Genomic DNA, 18,398 nt, shown 5'->3' on the forward strand with positions numbered 1-18,398 from the left:
CAGCCTGGACACCGCGCCGCACGCGCGCATCAGCGGTGAGACACTCACACACACACACACACACACACACACACACACACACACACACACACACACACACACACACACACACAGACACACACACACACACACACACACACACACACACACACACACACACAGACAGAGAGAAAGAAAACACTCGCACCTGCTCAGTGATGCTGTTCGAGAGTAGTGAATGTGTTGCTGTAGCTGATCTGTCTCTCATCTGAATGACAGATTTACGATTATTTTCATTTTCCAGTCCACAAATAGTCAATATAAAAAATACATAATGTGAAGTAAACAAAATGATGTTGGAAATTAACTAAACTGATTAAATTATAATGTTATAAAAGTGTAAAATGTAGCACAGTGGAAATTTTGTTTTGTTTTAGCTGCTTTGATATAATATTAGATAATATATAGATGTAGCCTATTGTGCCTAATACATACTGTATATATTTTGATTGATTATTGATTGTTTGTCAGTCTGATTATATGCAGCCAGATTTCTTTATTCCAGAAGTGTGTGTGTGTTAAGCTGTGCTCTCGCTGTCAGGTGAACACCTGCGCGTGTGTGCTCGCGACTACACCTGCTGCTCCAGTGAGATGGAGGACACGCTCGCGCAGCAGAGCCAGGCTAACTTCCTGTCCGCGGTCCGAGACACCAGCCACTTCCTGCTCACCACCTTCACTCAGAGACACCGCAGGCTTGATGGTGAGGACGCCTACGTTACCAGCTGCTTTATTCATGTGTGATATAGTGTTTTAGTATCAGAGAACAGAGGGTGTGTGTGCTGTGGTGTCAGAAGCAGAGGGTGTGTGTGTGACGAAGGCTTTTCTCCTGTGATGTCAGAGTTCTTCCGTGAGCTGCTGGATGGGGCGGAGAGATCGATGAACGAGATGTTCACGCAGACGTACGGTCACCTGTACACACAGAACGCTCACATGTTCCAGCAGCTGTTCACTGACCTGAGGCGCTTCTACACGGGTCAGTGTGTGTGTGTGTGTGTGTGTGTGTGTGTTTCTGTCAGTCTGTGTGTGTCAAGTCACATTTATTTATTTAGCACTTTTTACAATACAGAGTGTTTCAAAGCAGCTTTACAAAGATAACAGGAATATAATGCAACAAAGTATATATCCGCTCTGGAGTAAACCGTGATGTCATCGTCCAGCTCTGTTCAGTTCTTGTATAATAGTGTCAATGCAGGAAATCAATAATATTGTTGAATATTAAATTAAATGTTAAATTTAATGTCCCAACTAAGCAAGCCCTGCCAATGTCAACAAAGGTGGAAAAAGAAGACAGTGACAGGAACCAAAACTCCATCAGTGACAGAATGGAGGGAAAACCTTGTGAGAACCCGGACTCAGTCTCAGTTCTCCTCTGGCCAGCGAGCCAACAGTGTGTGATTATGATCCAGCCAGCATTACAGGTCAGAGGTCAGATTGGATCAGAACATTCCGAATATTATCCAGTTCCAACTGGTTGAAGATCGGAGTCACGCCGGTATGGAGACGAGATGAGGCTAGTCTAGGCGCAGGTCCCTCATCTGATCTGGATACGGTCCTTTTATGCAGCCTAAAAATCAACTGATTAGAATAATAGGAATGTACAATTTTCTATGTGAATGCTAGGTTAAAGAGATGTGTTTTTAGTCTAGATTTAAACTGACAGAGTGTGTCTGCTTCCCGGACAATGTTAGGAAGACTGTTCCAGAGTTTTGGTGCTAAATAGGAGAAGGATCTACCAGCTGTAGTTTGTTTATTAAGCGTGCAGGGCAACCACCCAGTAGAGCATTACAGTAATCTAGCCTTGAGCTCATGAACGCATGAACTAACTGTTCCGCATTTGTCACTGAGAGCATATGGCGTAATTTAGATATATTTTTAATATTGAAAAATGCGGTTTTACAGACACTAGACACGTGACTTTCAAATGAAAGATTGGTATCAAAGAGCACACACACACACACACACACTCACACACACACACACACCCAGGTTCCTAACCGACGACGAAGACTTAACAGAGCAGCCATCAAGTGTTAGACAGTATTCTAGGTTATTACATGCAGAGATTTTTGGTCCAATCACTAGAAACTCTGTTAAGTAGTAGGAAATTACTAGTCATCCAAGTCTTTATATCAGCTGTGCATTCTGTTAATTTAGTGAATTGGTCAGTTTCGTCAGGGTGTGAAGAAATATAGAGCTGAGTATCGTCGGCATAACAGTGAAAGCTAATTCCATGCTTCCTAATGATATCTCCTAAGGGTAGCATGTACAGAGTGTGTGTGTGTGTGTAAGGGTAGCATGTACAGAGTGTGTGTGTGTGTGTAAGGGTAGCATGTACAGTGTGTGTGTATGTGTGTGTGTGAGGGTAGCATGTACAGAGTGAACAGCAGCGGTCCTAGTACTGAGCCTTGTGGTACGCCATACTGAACTTGTGATCGATGAGACATCTCTTCATTTACTGCTACAAACTGATAACGGTCTCAGTACAGTCTCGGTACTATGGTACGGTCTAAATCCTGACTGAAAATCCTCCAGATATCATTTCTTTCCAGTGTTGGGGGTAACTCATTACAAGTAACTTGAGTTACGTAATCAGATTACTTTTTCAAGTAACTAGTAAAGTAATGCATTACTTTTTCAATTTGCAATAAAATATCTAAGTTACTTTTCCAAATAAGTAACGCTAGTTACTTTTTCACATTTATTGACTGACAGCTCTCCTGTCCCCATGTTGAGAGAAACAAAGTGAGGTGGTGGTGTGTGCGCTGTGTAAACATGATGGTTATTGTAGTTCTAGAGTAAATGTGAACTTACTCATCTCACTGCTCAAAATAAATAAAAACAGTAAACTGCAATCTCAACTTTTTTTTTTTTACTCAACTTTTATAATTAACTATTAAATTACACAAATATACTTTGTGAATTTAATCTCACTTTATTAATGTCTTTTCTGCTGACCTTCAATAATCTAATTCAACCATACTAATAAGCAAAAATTACTTAAGATTTAGAAATAAGAGTGTTACTTCCTTCTCCTGTATATTATTGTTCTTTAATCCAGAACAGCAGGGCAAGCGGCACCCTTTACTGTACAAGCGTAAATATACATTTCCTTCAGCCTGAGGCTTATTCAGTTCACTTTTGGTGTGAAAGGGCCTTAACATTTGCCAAAAATAGAACTTTTTTGTTGGTCTTGTTATTAAAAAAAACAAACAAGCAAGCCCAGCCCAGGTGAGAAGAAAAAGTAACGTAAAAGTAACGTAACATTACTTTTCATAAAAAGTAACTAAGTAATGCAATTAGTTACTTTTTTGGGGAGTAACGCAATATTGTAATGCATTACTTTTAAAAGTAACTTTCCCCAACACTGTTTCTTTCTAGAAAGGAACACAGTTGTGAAGATACTGCCTTTTCTAGTGTCTTTGACAGAAAAGGTAGATTCGAGATCGGCCTGTAATTGACTAATTCTGTAGGATCAAGTTGCGTTTTTTTTAACAAGCGGTTTAATCATAGCCAGCTTAAAGGTTTTTGGTACGTATCCTAGAGACAAAGACGAATTAATGATATTAAGAAGAGGATCTATGACCTCTGGAAGCATCTCTTTCAGTAGCTTAGTCGGTATAGGGTCTAACATACATGTTGTAGATTTAGATGATTTAACGAGTTTAGTAAATTCTTCCTCTCCTATAGCAAAGAATGAATCAAATTTTTCCTCAGGGAGACTACAATGCACTGCCTGATGCGACACTGTAGTAGACGGTTGCATAGTTATAATTTTCTCTCTTATATTATTAATCTTGTAAGTAAAGAAGGTCATAAAGTCATTACTGCTGTGCTGCTTGGAAACTTCAGAAGTAGAAGCTTTATTTCTTGTCAATTTTGCCACTGTATCAAATAAATACCTAGGGTTGGGTTTGTTTTCTTCTAAGAGACTCGAATAATAAGCAGGGCCCGGTTTCCCAAAGCGTTCTTATCTCTAAGTAGTTCTTAACCTATTCCTTAACCTCTCTCTTAACCTTATGGCACGATTCCCGAAACGTTCGTTCGCTAAGTATATCTTCTGTAAGTCACACTTTCGTAAGGTTGGTCTGGACCACTCTTAGCTTTACCTTATCACTGTTGCAGGTCTATATGAATATAATTCTGAAGTTTTAATACACCCAGACAGAATTCAATTAGGCTAATTCAAGTGTTTTCATGCAAAGAATAAAATTGTCATTACACTGATTTTTGTTAGATTTTTAATTATATTATTATACAATATTATTAATTTAATTAAAACGCTCTTTTAAAGGCCAGTGAAAGCATAGGCTACTGTCAGTTAAGTCCTATTCGGACGCTAATATTGTTTCTCATGGGCTCGTCCGGTATTTTAAACTTTTACAGTCGGTGATTTTAGTGCCGTCCGAATCCATAATATCAGTGTTTTTCTCACCCAACCCGCGTAAAAATCCCTGTCCAAATTAGTACCTTCTGTTTTTTGACAAACAGGTCGTGTGGTAATTTAATTGCCGTCTGAATCCACATCTCTGAGTTTACAAGAGATTCAAAATTCACGGTTTAAATCCTTTTTGATCACTGCCGAGCACCGTACGCAAGATGTAAACTTTTATTACTGAAATGCTGGAAAGTATTTACAAGAACAATATTTCATCGCAGCTCCACCTCAGCGAACGAAAATGGGAAAGAGAAGAAGGCACGTAAATTTTTGAAAAGGTTATTGTGGCAGCAATACAATTTTAAAATATGTAGGCTAGGCTATTATAGGCTATTATAGTTTGGATTATTTTTTATAATATCCAATAATCATAATAAATTGCAATTTCAACTATTTCTGAAGTGCTTCATTTATAAAGATCACCGCTTTCTCACATAAACAGCCCCTGCACGAGAGAATAATTGATTCTCGAGCCATCGATATCAAACAATTCAGCAGCATCGCCACGGACAGCACCGGGTAACGCCGCACGTAAGAAGGGTTATCTTAAAGGAGAACTCCGGTGAATTTTAACATTGAGCTCATTTTTTTGTCAATTTGGAGTGCTGTCAGTACAGAGAACAACGACAAAAATCTGTGTTGCCTACACCGTGTTATCCTCTTTTTAAAATTTGCACCCTGTTGACTTCAATGGGGCAAGTTTTAAACCTGCTTTTAGCCTCTTAACATCCTTGATGTGTCATTACAAGTGCACAGGTCATGTGAGTGATTCCTTCAGAGTGAACACGAGTGAATCTGACTGCAGTAGATGTGAAAGATATGAATAAAAATGAAGTTAATTCGGCCAGCGCACATACCTGTATTTATTTCCTGTTTTCGGTCAAAGTCCATAGTAGTCGATTGCCGAGTTCACGCGCGTGATCATAGGTAGCTAAGCAACAGTGGAGAACTCGACAATCGACTACTGTGGACTTAGACCGAAAACAGGATGTATGAGCGCTGGCCGAATTAACTTCATTTTTATTCATATCTTTCACATCTACTGCAGTCAGATTCACCGTGTTCACTCTGAAGGAATCACTCACATTGGCTGTGCACTTGTAATGACACATAAAGGATGTTAAGAGGGTAAAAGCAGGGTTAAAACTTGCCCCATTGAAGTCAACAGGGTGCAGATTTTAAAAAGAGGATAACATGGTGTAGGCAACACCAATTTCTGTCGTTGTTCTCTGTATTGACAGCACTCCAAATTTACAAAAAAATGAGCTCAATGTTAAAATTGACCGGAGTTCTCCTTTAAGCAGCTTCCTAAGGTATGGTTCGGGGAACACACTTAGGAACATAAACAACTTTGGTAAGATATATCTTTCGAGCTTTCTTAGCGCGCTAAGAGTGAGCGTTATCGGGAAAAGGGCCCAGATCTAGCAGCTTTTAAGGCCTCTCTGTATGCAATCGAGCTTTCTTTCCATGAAATGCGAAATACCTCTAGTTGTGTTTTCTTCCAGTTGCGCTCCATCTCTCTGGCTGCTCTCTTAAGGGCCCGAGTGTGCTCGCTGTACCACGGCGTTGGACTATTTTCTTTAATCTTCTTTAAGCGCAACGGAGCAACTGTGTCTAAAGTGCTGGAAAAGAGAGAGTTAAAAGTTTCTGTTGTAATATCGAGTTCTTCTAAGCTATCCGGGATGCTGAGATGATGAAACTGATCAGGAAGATTATTGATAAAGCAATCTTTAGTAGCAGAAGTGATAGGTCTAACATATTTATAACACGGAGTCGAATTGGCTAAATGAAGTTTACACGAGACTAGATAAGGATCTGAGATGTCATCGCTCTGCTGCAGAATTTCAACGGCATCAACATCTATTCCATGTGATAATATTAGATCTAGAGTATGATTACGACGATGAGTAGGTCCTGACACGTGTTGTCTAACTCCAATAGAGTTCAGAATGTCTTTAAATGCCAATCCCAATGCATCTTTTTCATTATCTACATGTATATTAAAATTGATTTTATCTGCAGCCAGAACTAACTCTGATAGAAAGTCAGCAAATTCTTTGATAAGTCTGTATGGTGCCCTGGTGGCCTGTGTACAGTAGCCAGCACAAATCTCAAACGTTTATCATTTACACTATATATTGCTATATTAAGCACCAACACTTCAAAAGAATTATATCTGAAACTAGACTTTTTAGTAATTCTGAAGATATTACTATAAATTACAGCAACTCCTCCCCCTTTGCGTTTCAGACGAGGCTCATGTTTATAACAGTAATCTTGCAGGGTGGACTCATTTAAAGTAATGTAATCGTTTGGTTTTAGCCAGTTTTCTGTCAAACACAGCACATCTAGATTATAGTCTGTAATCATATCATTAACAATGAGTGCTTTTGAAGTAAGCGATCGAATATTCAGCAACCCAAGCTTTAGCATTTGCTCATCTGTATTATAGCTGTTTTTTATTTGTTGAACATCGATTAAATGTTTACCCTAACCCTAACCCTTAAATGTGTTTAGAAGTTTTTTGTATTTCCTAATTCGGGGAACATTGTGTGTGTGTGTGTGTGTGTGTATGTGTCTGTCTGTCTTTCTGATCTGTCTGTCTGATTGACCTGTCTCTCTGATCTGTCTCTCTGACCTGTCTGTCTGTAGGCAGCACCGTGAGTCTGTCTGAGGTTCTGGCTGATTTCTGGGCAGGGTTAGTGGAGCGCATGTTTTCTCTTGTTAACCCTCAGTATGAGTTCAGCGAGGAGTATCTGGAGTGTGTCAGCAAACACGCTGAACAACTACAGCCGTTCGGAGATCTGCCACAGAAACTGCACACACAGGTATCCTCTCACACACGTGCTTTTCATATCACGACGGAGAACAAAATGTGTAGAAAGATGATAAAGATTTCTCAGATCTGCTTATGATGACACACAAGATCACATGTTGTTGCTCTTCTAATTTCTAAACATGCAAATACTGTGAGAGACAAAAGTTAAAAGAATTCTCTGATCTCAAATTTAATCAAAAGTGCGTTCACACCAAGAACGATATCGCTCTGTTTATTATAAGTGTGCTGAGTTTTATCATCTGTCTCTTTAAATGCTCATGCTCTTTAAAGCAAGATGGATTGGCTGTCAATGTTTTTATTGTTCATCAGCTGAAAGTGATTCCAGCGATATCGTTCCTCTGTGTCGTAATCGTTATAGTTGTGGTGTGACTTGCTGTTCTCTTAGAGTTAGAGCGATTATTGAAACTCTGTTTATAGTTATTAGCACAAGCACCGAAGCTGCGGAGGCACCTATTGTATCTGTTCCCGTTCTTATTCTTCTTCCGACTGGGAGTCTATGGCAGCCCATAGAACCGCTTGCGGGAAAGTTATGAAATTTGGCACACTGATAAAGGACAGTCTGAACAAGTCACCATAGCACATTTGGAGTCTCCAACTCAATCCCTCTAGCGCCACCAACTGTCCAATGTTTCACTCATGTTTATGCTTATAATTTTTGAACCACAAGGGCTAGAAACAAAATTCTTTTTTCCTCTGATTCCTTGGCTCAAGCCGATTCGATAGCGAAAATTGAAAATTTTCACGAAAATTGAACCAGATCATCTACAGACCATGCCGACAAAAATTTATGGAATTCATAAAAATGTATCAAACCGTTCTCGAATACCGCGCAAAATAATTTTACGTAGCGCTTGCGAAAACAGACATAAGGCTGTATCTCCGCAACGCTTTATCGGATTTAGACCAAACTTGGTACATATCATCACAAGCATGACCAGAGGCTACATGCTGCGTTTTGGCTCAGCGCCATCTACTGGTCCGGAGATATGAAAAATGGCTATTTTTGCTTATAACTTATGAACAAATTGTCCAAAAATCATATAATTGGTCTCGTTAGATTCAGGGCAACATGTTGAGTCGACTGATATCAAATTTGACCATATCGGCCATTTTGGCTGTCGGCCATTTTGAATTTTGTGCTAAAATGCTGTATTTTAAGAACGCATCAACGGATTGTTACGAAACTTGGTATGGGTCATCAGCACGATGTCCTGAAAGAGCCTGAGAAGTTTTGAAACAGCGCCACCTAGTGGTGAATTTTTTTTTCCAAATGCTTATAACTTTGGGTGTGGTCAACTTATTTTCACAAGATTCATTTCATTAGACTCATGAATCTTTGCCGAGTCCAACGATACCTAACATGCCGAGTCCAACGATACATAACATGCTAGGTTTCGCCTTACGGTTTGTGTAGCATTGTGATTTAGCGCTTAAAAAACATTTGCCGATATCTTCGAAACCGCTAGTCCGATCGAGACGAAACCACCGTCAGAAGTTTGGAAACATAGGTCGATGGCCAAACGCCAATGCCCAAATGCGAAAATATTGATGTTTAGGGGTAGTAAAATCCAATCAAAATCATGTGTCAGTCATTTTTTTACGTGTTTTTTCATATAAATGTCTATAACTCCGAAGTGAATTGAGATATTTTCACCAAAATTGACACACATATGTATGGACTAACTCTGAGGACACATAAAAAAATGGTGGGACTGAGCCTCTTGGTGGCGCTATAATAGAACAAAACATGAAATTCCCATTGACTTCAATACAGTTTTGTGAAATAAAATGCTATACTAAACAAATGCATTGGTGTAATATTACGAAACTCAGAATGTGCCATCAACACCATCCCCTGAAGGTACTCAAAATATTTAGAGACAGCGCCACCTTTTGGTCAAAAGTTATAACAAAATTTTCAAAACTGAAACTATAACTTTTAAATAAATCGCCCTATTGTAATGCCACTGGTCTTAATATATTCCTTGGGTCACGCCAAGAACATAGATACCAAGTTTTCCTTATTTGGCCGAACTTCCTGTCCGCCATCTTGATTTTCATTCAAAACCTACTTTTTCAAACTCCTCCTGGACAGTTTGTCCGATTTTCACCAAAAAAATCGATTCGTATCATCTCGAGACCGTGCCGACTAAAAGTTATGGATTTCGTGTCGATAGACGAAACCGTTTTCGTATACCGCAGCAGCAAAGTTGAGGCATGATGCTAAAAGCACTATTCAGGCTTTAATGCCTTGACATATTGACACCAAACTTTGTATGTGTCATTGTCACTTCACTCTGACCACATCACATCAGTTTTGTAACTGCGCCACCTATTGGTCGAAAGTGATAATCAATTAAATCATATTTTTAATAATTACTGTTTCTATGATTTTTCAGCCATTTGGCCTAAAATTCTCTTTAAATGTCTTTAATTGCTCATTGTTGCAGTTGGTCTGACACTTTCAGCAATGTTGGCATGTCTTGTCGTCTTATTCTGCTTGGCCCCGGTAATTGCTGCTTGCAGCTATATTTATATTTGGTGTGACCACATCACTATCAGCGTAACTTCTCATCATCATTACTATGATAATACCTCACCTGAGTTTGTTGTGATTGGCAGGTGTCTCGAGCGCTCACTGCGGCGCGGGCGCTAGTTCAGGGTTTAGCTGCCGGCAGAGACATCGTGAACAAGGTGACAGAGGTAAGAGAAGGTTTCTCAGTGCTGGGCATTAATAATGAACATAAATGATCTCACAACCGCAAAAAAACTATGCCAAAAAACACAACATGATCAGAAAACCGGGTGTGTGGCGTGACATTGTGTGGAACATGTACATATGATCAGAAGCGGTGCCAGGAGCAAACATCAGTTTTAGATTTCCAAACATTCCTTTTGCTAATATTGTAATAATCTCATGAGATTCTTGTGTCTAGAAATGACATGAAAAACAATCTGAAACTGACAGTTCTATTCTATAAATAAACATGGTTATCCCATGAAACCTAATAGATCATCATGTTCTTGATCCTGTGTGTGTGTAGTTGACTGTCGGATCGGAGTGTGTTCGGGCACTGATGCGGCAGTGGTTTTGTCCGCTGTGTCGTGGATCTCCATCACTCAAGCCCTGTCATTCGCTCTGCCTGAACGTCATGAAGGGCTGCCTGGCCAATCAGGCTGACTTAGACTCGGAATGGAACAATTTCATTGGTGAGAAAGAAAACCATCTCGTTTGTCATTGTCATCATTTACTTTTGTCTCGGTCCAAACTTTCTTTCATCTCCAGAACACCAATGAAGATATTTGTACTATTCTATCATCTTTTTTGTCAAGTCTCCTTTATTTATATAGCACTTTTTACAATACAGATTGTTTCAAGGCAGCTTTACAGAGATAACAGGAAAATAATGCAACAAAATTTGTTTCCAGAAGAAAATAGTGTCACAGTCCAGCTTAAGTTCAGTGATGTTTCATTTTTGTTGTAAAAAAGTTATTAATTTCGATGAAGCCTTCACAGGGGAGAGTCTAGTTGACACAATCTCTGCAGGTCCTCCATCTGATCTGGACACGGCCCGGATCCAGCTGATTAGTGTAAACCTCGGAATAAACAGAGAGACTAACATTAGCGTAGATTCCATTCTTCTTGTGATGTAATGAGTACATCAAATTGCCCATCCAATAAAAGTGTGCAACTTTTTTCCAGCTTCAAAAATGTATATAAAGATATGGTCAAATGATGGAGAGACACGATGGCTTTATAATGATGAACAAATTTAATTTAGGCATCGATCAGCACATAGTCAAGTCAAGTCATCTTCATTTATATAGCGCTTTTAACAATGTAGATTGTTTCAAAGCAGCTTTACAGAGATAAACGTATAATTTATGGTAACAGAGATTGTTTTGGCTTTATAGCGGTTCTTTAGTAAAGTTATTTTCCAGCTAATGTAAGTTATGATTGATTCGCTTCCGTCGCAACGATCATTTGTTATTAAATTAGGGGCCGCTAAGACGACACCATTCTCTCTACACAGACTTTAAACGCGAACCTGTGAGAAACGCTGATGGCGTTCACATGCGCATTAAGAACTGGTTCTATAGTTATGTGCATTTGAATATATATGCGCAGGTTTGTTATTCCCTACAGACCAAGCCTAAACAAAGTACTGGTGTTTCCTTATTTTTGATACAGAATTTTATTTTATTTTATCAGTTTCCCGACAACGCTTTATCTGTATAGTGGTAGTGGGATCCTCCATAGGGAGAGACTAGTTGGCACTTCAGCACTGCGTTGTCATCGGTCCAGGCGAAGGTCCTTCATCAGATCTGGATACGGCCTGGATCTGGCAGGCTGCGGGAAAACCTCGGGATAAACACAGACACTAAAATTAGCATAGATGCCATTCTTCTTATGATGTAACGAGTACATCAGGATTTATGGGAAGTGTTCCCGGTTCCAGCTGACCTAATCTATGCAGCCTAATATTGAATTATAGAAGTCTATAATGTATTATGTGAATAGAGATGTGGTCAAAGAGATGTGTCTTTAATCTAGCTTTGAACTGACAGAGTGTGTCTGCTTCCCGGACAATGTTAGGAAGACTGTTCCAGAGTTTTGGTGCTAAATAGGAGAAGGATCTACCGCCAGCAGTCGACTTTGATATTCTAGGTATTATCAACTGGCCGGAATTTTGAGATCGCAATAGACGTGACGGACTATAATGCGTTAAGAGCTCGCTCAAGCACTGCGGAGCTAAACCATTCAGTGCTTTGTACGTGATCAGCAATATTTTAAAATTTATGCGATGTTTAATAGGGAGCCAGTGCAGTTTTGACAGAACCGGGCTAATATGGTCATACTTCCTGGTTCTGGTAAGAACTCGAGCTGCTGCGTTTTGAACCAGCTGTAGTTTGTTTATTAAGCGTGCAGGGCAACCACCCAGTAGAGCATTACAATAATCTAGCCTTGAGGTCATGAACGCATGGACTAACTGTTCCGCATTTGTCAATGAGAGCATATGACGTAATTTAGATATTTTTAATGTAGTTTTACAGATACTAGATACAGATACCGATGCAAAACTGTAGTAGACGGTTGCATAGTTATAATTTTCTCCCTGATATTATCAATCTTATAAGTGAAGAAGTTCATAAAGTCATTACTGCTGTGTTGCTTGGAAACTTCGGTGCTTGAAGCTTTCTTTTTCTTTAGTTTAGCCACCGTTTCAAATAAATACCTAGGATTATGTTTATTTTCTTCTAATAGGTTTGAAAAATAAGCAGATCTAGCAGCTTTTAAGGCCTCTCTGTATGCAATCGAGCTCTCTTTCCATGAAATGCGAAATACCTCTAGTTTTGTTTTCTTCCAGTTGCGCTCCATCTCTCTGGCTGCTCTCTTAAGGGCCGAGTGTGCTCGCTCGTTGGACTATTTTCTTTAATCTTCTTTAAGCGCAACGGAGCAACTGTGTCTAAAGTGCTGGAAAAGAGAGAGTTATAAGTTTCTGTTGCAATATCTAGTTCTTCTAAGCTATCCGGGATGCTGAGATGATGAAACTGATCAGGAAGATTATTGATAAAGCAATCTTTAGTGGCAGAAGCGATAGGTCTAACATATTTATAACACGGAGTCGACTTGGCTAAATGTAATTTACACGAGACTAGATAATGATCTGAGATGTCATCGCTCTGCTGCAGAATTTCAACGGCATCAACATCTATTCCATGTGATAATATTAGATCTAGAGTATGATTACGACGATGAGTAGGTCCTGACACGTGTTGTCTAACTCCAATAGAGTTTACAATGTCTTTAAATGCCAATCCCAATGCATCTTTTTCATTATCGATGTGTATATTAAAATCACCAACAATTAGTACTTTATCTGCAGTCAATATTAATTCTGATAGAAAGTCCGCAAATTCTTTGATAAAATCCCTGGTGGCCTGTATACAGTAGCCAGCACAAATCTCAAACGTGATTTATCATTTATACTATATATTTTTACATTAAGTACTAACACTTCAAAAGAATTATATTTAAAACTTGATTTCTTAGTGGTTTTGAAAATATTACTATAAATTACAGCAACTCCTCCCCCTTTGCCTTTCAGACGAGGCTCATGTTTATAACAGTAATCTTGCGGGGTGGACTCATTTAAAGTAATGTAATCGTTTGGTTTTAGCCAGGTTTCTGTCAAACACAGCACATCTAGATTATCATCTGAAATAATGTCATTAACAATAAGTGCTTTTGAAGTAAGCGATCGAATATTCAGCAACCCAAGCTTTAGCATTTGCTCATCTGTATTATAGCTGTTTTTTATTTGTTGAACATCAATTAAATTTTTAACCTTAGATAGGTTTAAACGTTTTTTGGATTTCCAAATTCGGGGAACAGACACAGTCTCTATATGATGATAGCTAGGTGAAAGAGGCTGTATGTGATGGGATTTATCTGACCTTGGTGACGTGAGGCCGCTAGCAGACGGTCGGTTTAGCCAGTCTCTGCTTCCTGACCTGAGCCCCAGATTGTCATGTTTGAGCTCTAAGACTATGTGCCATATTACTAGAGAGAAGAGCAGCACCATCCAATGGTGCACATATCAAATATGGTAAACAAGGAAGCTCAAACCTCATCAAAGTGTGTGTGTTTCAGGATAACGCTTGTGTGTGCGTGTGTGTGTGTGCGTGCGCGTGTGCGTGTGCGTGTGCGTGCGTGTGTGTGTGCTAACCTGCAGACGCTCTGATGCTGCTAGTGCAGAAGCTTGGTGGGCCGTTTCACTTCGAGCTGGCCACGGACTCCATCGCAGTGACGGTTTCTGAAGGCATCATGTTCATGCAGGAGAACAGCTTCAGCGTCTCTGCAAAGGTACAACATGCAGAAACCAGCAGTCACACACACATCACACACTTGTCCTGTCAGCAGCGGTATTAAACACTGTCAGTAGTATGTTTCTATCACCTTGTTTTTATTTTGAAGTATCGCATCAGAAATAAATAAATATGGAATAAATTGCTAAATAAATTCTGACGTAGCGATCATTAAACCCACGTGGGTAATCGGCTGTTTCCGTGGAGACGCTGCGGGTGGACGATGTACGTAAGCCTGTTGTTACGAAGCATCCGAGTCAGAGAGATCTATATGCAGTGTGATTTATTGATCAGAGTAATCAAACAGGCAATGGTCAGAACCAGCAGATACAGTAGTGAAGACAGGGCTAAATCATAGTAATACCAGGCAAAAGGTCAAGGCAGGCAGCAAACAATCAGAGACAGAGATCAAGGCAGTGGTAACGCAGACAGGGAGAAATCCAGAAACGGGCAAAGTCAAAAACAAACAGACAGTCCACAGGAATAAATGCTCAGTAAAGTTCACAACAGTAAAACAAGACTTCGCTCCGAGTGTTGTGTGAGTGTGGCTTAAATGTGTGTTTGATCATGAGGTGCAGGTGTGTAATGCAGTGCAGGTGTATGGAGTAATCAGTCCAGGTAGATGCAGGATGGGAAATGTAGTCTGTGAGTGAATATGATAGTCTGGTGTGGAGCGCCCTCTGGTGGCTTTCAAAGGCACTCCATCTGGTGACCGTTACACCTGTACGCTTTAAACTCGTTTCACTTAAGAGATTTCCGTTGCAAGCTCGCAAATACGTGAGGGCTCATGAAAGTACATTTGTTTTGCTTAATTTTATTAAAGTGATATATCCTGAAGAAAGCCTGCAGTATTTTTATTGGCATATTAAAAACAATCTTAACATTGACAAAGCATTGGTAACACACAGGCTACTCATTTTCATAAATACACACAGTAAAATAAAACTATATAAAATGATATGAAAACTTTGTCTATAATAATATGAAAGAAATGTTTAATAGGTTGTGACATTTGTTTGTAACGTTATGTTGTATTTATTGTGCATTAGGTGCTACTTTTAATATGCTGGGACGGTCGACTGAGCAGAGCGCGCAACACACACACACACACACACACACACACACACACACACACACACACACACACACACACACAGGTTGCAGCGGAACATTGAGAAGAACGCGCTGCGAACACACAGCGGAGAGCACAGCGAACACACACAAAGTTGTGCATCTTTGGAAGTGGAGTGGCTCGCAAAGTCAAAAAACATGCTCAGTCGAACCTTGACACGTGACATAGATACATTCACTGTTTGTTTTCATAGCCTTCAAGCCTACATTTTGTTGGGATGATGAGGACAAAAGAAATCTGGCTTTTTATCTGATTAATTGAGATAATCGACCAATGAAATAATAATTGTGTGTGTTACATGAATGCATTGAGCTCATCTAATGTGATTGTGTTTGTTTCAGGTCTTTCAGGGCTGTGGGATTCCTCGGCCGACTCCTGCCAGGAGCAAACGCTCACCGAGAGCGAGAGACAATGGCAAGCCGGCCTTCAGAAGCTACAGCTCTGTGGAGAAACCCACCACCGCATCGGGAACCAACCTGGACCGGCTGGTGAGGCGCTGAGAGAACATCTCCAGAACCAGAGCCACTGAACTGTGTGTTTGACCTGATCCCTGATCGTGTGTGTGCAGGTGGAGGAGCTGCAGGAGCGTCTGCGGCCCATGAGGGGATTCTGGGTAACGCTGCCTCACACCATCTGTAATGATGAACACATGTCCGCAGACGTCACCAATGAGGATCGCTGCTGGAACGGACAGACGCGCGGCCGGTGAGAGAGCGAATCCTGAACCTCAGCTGAAGAGTGTGTGATGAGTAACGTTTACACACGTGTGTGTGTGTGTTCTGCAGATACCTGCCGCCTGTTACCGCTGACGGTCTGGTGAATCAGATTAATAACCCAGAGTTGGAGGTGGATGTTGCTCGGCCAGACGTCAAAACGCGGCGGTTGATCATGGAGCTGCGAGTGGTTGTGAACAGACTGAGACTCGCTCAGGCCGGACGAGACGCAGAGTTCATTGACAGTGAGTGTCTCTGTGCTTTTATTATGGCGTAACACACACAACATGACTGACAACTAGGGCTGCACGATTAATCGCAATTTCCATGTAATCGCACTTGGCAATCTTGGTAAATACTTGGTAATCGAGATGGCTTATCGCGATTTTGAAATCGCAAAGTCTGTGATTATTTTGTATGCGCAGCTTGTCAGTGACGTACGGCTCTGTAATCGCGGCTCACACTGAAAGCACTGAGTTAGAGTCGCTTATAACGTGCATTTGAAAAAGCAACACGCGTCAAACATCTTTCCAAACATGAGAAGGATTTATGAACCTCTTGTCCAACATGCTTTTACTCCAAACTCACTTCATAAGGACAGCTGAGCTCCTCCTCCTGTGAGATGATGAGCTTCTGACACAGAATAAGGCCCCGATCACACCTAACGTGTTTTTCAGGTTCGAAAAACGTTGTGTTTTTATGTTGCTAGGCAACCACAGAAACAGCTGTCCTGTCAGTCTTTATTTACTTTCCGTTAACATTGTGGCAGTTCCGGTTCGTGAAGTCGTTAAGCTCCTGGTAACCCGCGAGAGCACCACAAGTTTATCCTCCATCATCGCACTCTCCGGGCGTTCAAGCAACTGTAGCTTTCATCACTACAACGTTCAGATGGAGTGTGTGTGTGAGCGCCCTCTGGTGTTCAGATGGAGTGTTTACTGCACTGACAAACTGCACATAAAATAATCGCAGCCTTTGCCAAATCGCAAAGTGCGAAAATTTCAGTGCGATTAATTTTGCAGCCCTACTGACAACTGTGCTCTTGGTTTAACAACTCTAAGGGAAACAGGGTAAATGTTCTCATGCACTTTTTCTTCACTACTTTTGCTGAGGGTTGTAACAAATTCATCTTTATTTTTCTGTCATCTGTGAAGCTGCTTAGAGTCACTTATATTGTTAAAAGTGCTGTAGGAACTAATGTAGACTGTGATATAAACACCAGAGTTCCCGCTGTGTTTGTTTGTGTGTGTGTGTGTGTGTGTGTGTGTGCAGGTGATGTGGAGGCCGGCAGCGGGTCTGGAGGCGCTGGTGAAGCGGGCGAACGGTTCAGTGACGACTGGCCCGGTTACGGCTCCTTCTCTCCACCTCGTAACGCTCCGGCTGACAGGCTCCACCCCCGAGACACGCCCCCTGCTGACAGGCTCCGCCCCCGGGACATACCCACCAATAAGAGGAACCGGCTGAATGGACGAAGCCGATCCGATGCTGGAAGACTCTCTCCTCCGCTCCTGTCTGTTCTTCTCCTCTTTACTGTCTGTTTTTCACTCGGCCTTTAATGAAGATCCGACTCTCAGCGGCCCACATGAGCACAAACACCAGCATCAGCAGATCAAACCGCAGGAGGACTGTTTTTACATTTGTCTATTTTTACAAAGCAATGCTGTGCATTCCATAGTTCTTTCTGATTGGTTAGTAGTCTGTGGTCAGTTGATCTCAAAATGCTGAATTTGAAATCAAAATTTTTGGACCGATTTGATGTGATGTTCGACACTGTTCCTGTAATCATGAGGAATGTTAGTTTAATGCGTTGATGATATTTATTTCTGCCTATTACCATGGTTGTATAACATTGAATGTACTGTTGTAAACTGATTTTATTTATTTAGCCCTATGTTCAGTGTTTGTGTACTGTATCTGTATGTGTGACAAGTGATTTTTTACAGCAAAAACCTCAAGGTTTTATGAATGAAACAGTGAAGGACTACAGACGGATGAACAGAAGGGTTAGAGGTAAAGAACAGGTCAATCTGTTGTTGTTGAACCTGGGAAGATTAGCAGTAGATTTATGCTAAAAGGAACGATTAAAGAAAACCTGTTTCTGACTTCTTCCAGAAGTGCTCATTCGTTAATTATTTTTTACCTGGAGTGATGTTGTTTTAGTCCAGCAGCGCAGTCGGGGTTATGGCTCTGATTCTGATATTTTTGTGTATTTCTGTTGAATTTTCACATTGGCCCACTGCCTGGACGCACAGGGAATGTAGTGATAAAAACAAGTTTCCAAGTTTTAATCCTTGTTTCTTATCCACTGTGGGAGATGTTGATGCTATGATTCTGAGGTATACAAAGTACCATCAATAGATCCTGTTGATGTTC

General features: G+C 40.6%; 1 protein-coding gene across 1 annotated transcript in view; it reads left to right on the forward strand.

The window, feature by feature from the left end:
• Positions 1-18,125, forward strand: part of gpc2 (glypican 2) — an 18,351-nt gene extending 226 nt beyond the window's left edge. The window contains exons 1-11 of the mRNA XM_079893533.1: positions 1-35; positions 581-739; positions 878-1,012; positions 7,127-7,302; positions 9,936-10,016; positions 10,358-10,523; positions 14,051-14,181; positions 15,657-15,803; positions 15,884-16,020; positions 16,101-16,273; positions 17,298-18,125. The exon at positions 1-35 is cut by the window's left edge and continues 226 nt beyond it. Coding sequence (XP_079749659.1) covers positions 1-35; positions 581-739; positions 878-1,012; positions 7,127-7,302; positions 9,936-10,016; positions 10,358-10,523; positions 14,051-14,181; positions 15,657-15,803; positions 15,884-16,020; positions 16,101-16,273; positions 17,298-17,581 — 1,624 coding nt within the window. The 3' untranslated portion in view covers positions 17,582-18,125. The remainder of the gene's footprint in view (positions 36-580; positions 740-877; positions 1,013-7,126; positions 7,303-9,935; positions 10,017-10,357; positions 10,524-14,050; positions 14,182-15,656; positions 15,804-15,883; positions 16,021-16,100; positions 16,274-17,297) is intronic.
• Positions 18,126-18,398: the final 273 nt, after the last annotated feature.

This window comes from Squalius cephalus, assembly GCF_949319135.1.
Source record: "Squalius cephalus genome assembly, chromosome: 14".
In the NCBI taxonomy this organism is placed as follows: domain Eukaryota; kingdom Metazoa; phylum Chordata; class Actinopteri; order Cypriniformes; family Leuciscidae; genus Squalius; species Squalius cephalus.